The following is a 4,946-nucleotide window of genomic DNA, read 5'->3' as shown; positions in this document are numbered from 1 at the left end:
AGTGAAGTGGCCACATCACATCAGCAATCTTCAAAGGCAACGAGGACAGTCAGCTGGGCCCTGGCCCTCAGGCCCCAGGGAGGGGACAGCAGGATGGGCCATAAGGACAGTGGGAACAGATCCTGAGCCTCTGAGGAAAACTCTGAGGTAGGCTGATGCCCTCATTTTTTATACAAAATGAGGAAAGCAGAGTCTTACCCCCAGGACCCAAACAGGCTAGACTCCCCCGGGCCAGAGGGGGACAGTGTCATCCCAGGGGATTCCCTGAGTATCCCAGCAGGCATCCCAGTCTCACTTTGGGAAGCAGGAACCCAGGGCTCAGAGAGGCAAGCAGGTTGCCAAAAGGAGCAAAGAGGAGAAGAATCTGGGACTCCTGCAAAACACAGCTGTTTCACAGCACGATGTCCTCCCCATTGATGGAGAGTCAGAAAACGGGGTCAGGGGATGAGCCCAGAACCCACCCCCAGCTCTGCTCACATGGGAGACTCCTGCAGGGCCCTCACCCTCCTACCTTCTCCCTTTCCAGTCCAGAGAAGACTCAGCGGTGCCACACGGGGGTTTATTCTAGTCACAGCTTCCAGAGAAACTCCAACAATAAATTACATCATTAAATAAACTCTGCTGGACCACACCCCCTTCTACCCCTCCTCCTCTCCACATGCCCCCACCTCCAGGGCCCTGCGGGGGACTCAGCCAGGCCCACCCCCTTGCACTAGGCGACAGGGGAGTGAGCCTCACTGGGTCCTGACAAGTGAGGGTTGAACGAGAGTCTCCCCGCCCTGGTCCTCGGCCCCTCGCACTCACTTGCCTGACCTTGACAGCTGGGCAGCTGCTAGTCAGCTGTCTCCTCCGGAGGGGGGCTAGGAGGGGGCAACAGCCTCCCCACGCAGGCCTGTGTCCCTAGAGGTGTGTGGGGTTCTCCAGAGAAGGATCCGTCTTAGTCATGTGCAAGACCACGGTGGGGGCCTTATAGTGGCAGTGGGTGCCACGGCCATAGCCCCCGGGGGCCCGGCAGGTCTTTGCCCGTGCCCGGCCAGCTGCCATCTTGCGGTGGCACAGGCTCTGCCAGGTCTGGAAAGTCTTGGAGCTCCATACCCAGACGCCGCTGGTGATGCCCACCACCAGCGACATGAAGATTTTGAGCATAAAGACAGCCACGGTGGGCACTGAGCCCCCTTGCAGCGAGCAGTCCCTCCAGCCTCCGGGCGTGGTGGCTGCCGAGCAGGGCTGCTCTGTGGCCCGCAAGCGCCAGAAGTCCATGTTGAGGCGTTCATAGACGTAGCACACAATGACGCAGGTGGCGGGCACAGTGTAGAGGATGGAGAAGACCCCAATCTTGACCATGAGCTTCTCCAGCTTCTCCGTATTGGTGCCCCCTGTCTTCATGATCTTGCGGATGTGGAAGAGGGCCACAAAGCCGGTCAGGAGGAAGCTCGTGCCCAGCACCAGGTAGCAGGAGAGGGGTACCAGCACGAAGCCCGTGAGTGCCCCCGCATCCATGCTGGCCACGTAACAGAGCCCGGTCAGCTCATCCCCTGCCACCTTGCGCAGAGTCAGGATAACGATGGTCTTGAGAGCCGGCAGCCCCCAGGCTGCCATGTGGAAGTAGCTGCCGTGGGCCTCAATGGCCTCGTGGCCCCACTTCTTGCCGGCCGCCAGGAACCAGGTGAGGGTCAGCACCACCCACCACAGCGAGCTGGCCATGCCGAAGTAGTAGAGCAGCAGGAAGACGAGGGTGCAGCCCGTGTTCTCCAGGCCCTCCTGGATCACGTAGAGCGCACCCGCCTCCTGGTCACAAGCCACGCTCTGGGCCCCAGCCACAGCCCGGATGAGGAAGGCTAGCGAGTAGACGTTGTAGCACATGGAAAGGAAAATGATGGGGCGCTCCGGGTACTGGAAGCGGTGAGGTTCCAGCAAGAAGGTGAGCACGGTGAAGGCAGTGGAGAAGAAGCACAGCGCCGACCACACGGCCATCCAGACGAGCGCGAAGTCCTTGTCGCGCCGCGACCAGAACACCTCGACGCCCGGCCCGCAGCGCGGCGCGCACGAGCGGCTCTTCTCCACGTACTGGAACTTCTCGGGGTTCTCACAGGTGCCGCCGGCGGCGCCTAGGATGGCGTCGCCGGGGGGCCGCGCGGGCCGCGGCGCCACGGGCAGCATGCCTAGGCCCTTGTGGGGCTCGGCGGGGCCGGCCGTGGCGTTCTCGGGCGCCTCCATGCAGAGCGCGTGCGGGTCGTTGCGCGTGGGCAGCCGGGCGCAGTCCAGCGAGTCCGGCCAGCCGAAGTTGAACTGCTCCATGATGGGCGCGCAGCGCAGGCGCGCCTGCTCGCACATGGGCCGGCAAGCGGGGATGGGCGTCGAGACCTGGTCGGTGCACATGGGCGCGTAGAGCGAGCACAGGAAGAAGCGCAGGTGGCTGTGGCAGCCGTACTGCACGAGAGGCGCGAACTCGGCCAGCTCGGCGGCCGCCTCGCCCTGCGACGTGTGGCCCAGCAGGTTGGGCATGCGGGTCAGGTTGTAGCCGATGCCGCGGCACATGGGGATCTCCACCGCCTGGCACGGCGCCGGCCCGCGCCCGCGCTCCGGGTCGAAGCGGCCGATCTCCAGCGCCGCGCCGCCCGCCGCCAGCAGCTGCCACAGCAGCAGCGCCCGGCGGAGCGGCGGCACGGCCATCCCGGGCGGCCCCGGCCGAGGGCGGGAGGGCGGCCTCGCCTCACTCTGGCCGCGCCGTCCGGCGCCCCCGTGCCCGCCCGCCACGTCGCGGGGCGCGGGCCATAGCCGAGCTGGCCGAGTGTGTCAGGGCGCGGCCGGGCGCCCTGGGCAGCGCGCGGGGAAGCCGCCGGAGGGAAAGGAGGCGCCGAGCCGCCGAACCGCCGCCACTCGAACGGCCGCCGAGCCAAAGCGTGCCCCGCCTCCCGGGGCCGCGGCTACAAGCCTCGGGGCGGGGCGCCGGGCGGACGCGCCCAGAGGCGTGCCCTCAGCGCGCCGGGCACGCCCCCAGCCGGGCTTTAAAGGCGCCGCGTCTCGCAGCTGCGCGGGGAGGCACCAACCCGGGCGCGGTCTGGCGGGGCGGGGTGTACAAGCGACCTCGTCTGCCCGCTCACACTCGGTTTTTCCCCTTCTGAGTGGGTTGCTGCCCAACCTCTCCCCGCGACAAGACGGTCAGCCGGAGGATTTCCCTGCCACCGTACCGCGTCACCTCTTTTTACCCCAGGAGGGACGATTTCTAAGGCTTTTACGCGTGGGACGCCTCGACCGTGTACTCTGGGACAGTTCAAGTGCAGCCTCTGCCTCTTCACTAGTTGTATGTGGCTTTGGGCTCTTCGCTCTGTTTCCTTTTCTGTAAAACCGGCAGATAATCCTGTAGAAGTGAACAATTCATTTGTTGCTCACGTGCTACTTACCCGTCACACTGCGCACTTGACCTCATTGTCTCTCTCCGCAGTCCAGGAATGGTACATTCTCCCCTTCCCAGGTGGGCCTCGGGGGAGGTGTCACCCTATCCGCGGGAGGTTCTACTGTCTAGGGTGCCCCTTGACGCCTCAGGACCGCTTGAAAACTGCTTCGCACAGAGCTGGAGGACCCCATCTCCCTCTGCCCCCTCCCCTCCTGTCCTCTGCGCTCCCTTCGTATAGGTTTTCCCCTGGGAATTCCTCTCGGCCCAGAGATCCTGCCGCTCTCTGCCTGAACCACGTCCACCTCCCCCTTCCCGCCCCCGCCAGGCCCCCCAGACAGCAGAGCAGGGGACCGCGTACAGTGACACCCGTGGAATATTTTAGTACACCTCACACCCTCCTCACCTAAGGCAGACAGCTGTCAGGAAGATAACCAGCTTACTCACTCTGCTTCCACGGGCGGCACCGAAACCGTGGGGAGTGGGGAGGACTGTCCTTCCCTTTGTACAGATGGAACGAATCAAGGCAGTCCTAGGGATATGACTCGGCCTCGTGGTGACCAGTGACAATAAGTGAGTGAGGTCTGAGACTGCGACCCCTGAGCTGCCGACACCACCCAACTCCTCCATCCTCAGGTTGGGAAGGTGTTTCTGAGAGGCTGGGGTTGCCCAGGGCCGCCTGGAGTCCCAAAGCCCCTCAGCCCTCCCGCCTCTGCCCAGCCAGGTTCCCACCATGGTTCCCGGGTAGATTTGTGGGTGAAACCCGAGTGCCATCCAGCAGGCCACCCAAAGGGCCCTGCTCTGGTCTGAAGCTCCCTGAGACACTGCCTCCCTCCTCCATGGCCCACCCCCGTCTGTCCTCACCCCCTTGGCCTAGAGGTACCTGGAAGACTCAGACTCAGCTTCCGCGTGAGCGCTCGGCATAGGTCCAGCCCTAGCAGCTGCTCAGGGATGCCAAGCAGATGAAGGGCTGAGGGAGTGACCTGCACTGCAGGGGACCTAGGAAACTGGTCAAGGACCCACAGTGAGCCAAGTGGGCCCTGGGCCAGGCATTTTACACAGTGACTTTTTTTTTTAAATTTATTTATTTTTGGCTGAGTTGGGTCTTTGTTACTGCGCCGGGCTTTCTCTAGTTGCGGTGAGCAGGGGCTACTCTTTGTTGCGGTGCACAGGCTTCTCATTGCGGTGACTTCTCTTGTTGCAGAGCACGGGCTCTAGGCACATGGGTTTCAGGCGTTGTGGCTCGCGGGCTCTGGAGCGCAGGCTCAGTAGTTGTGGCGCACGGACTTACTTGCTCTGCGGCACGTGGGATCTTCCTGGACCAGGGCTCGAACCCTTGTCCCCTGCAATGGCAGGCGAATTCTAAACCACGGCGCCACCAGAGAAGCCCTACACAGTGACTTTTTAAACTCTCATAACAGCCCTGCAAGGAATTCTGTGCCCATTTTACAGATGAGAAATTGAGGCTCAGAAAACTCAAGAGGGGCTTCCTTGGTGGCACAGTGGTTAAGAATCTGCCTGCCAAGGCAGGGGACACGGGTTCGAGCCCTGG

General features: G+C 63.2%; 1 protein-coding gene across 1 annotated transcript; it reads right to left on the bottom strand.

Annotated features, from left to right (window-relative positions):
- Positions 1 to 543: 543 nt before the first annotated feature.
- FZD9 (frizzled class receptor 9) lies at positions 544 to 2,673 on the bottom strand. The gene has a single exon (XM_030872017.3). The coding sequence runs from the start codon at positions 2,671 to 2,673 to the stop codon at positions 901 to 903; it is 1,773 nt and encodes a 590-aa protein (XP_030727877.1). The 3' UTR covers positions 544 to 900.
- Positions 2,674 to 4,946: the final 2,273 nt, after the last annotated feature.

The sequence above is a fragment of the Globicephala melas genome, chromosome 15, assembly GCF_963455315.2.
Source record: "Globicephala melas chromosome 15, mGloMel1.2, whole genome shotgun sequence".
Lineage (NCBI taxonomy): Eukaryota > Metazoa > Chordata > Mammalia > Artiodactyla > Delphinidae > Globicephala > Globicephala melas.
Note: the sequence above shows the minus strand (reverse complement) of the source record. Positions and strands in the feature narration are given on the sequence as shown.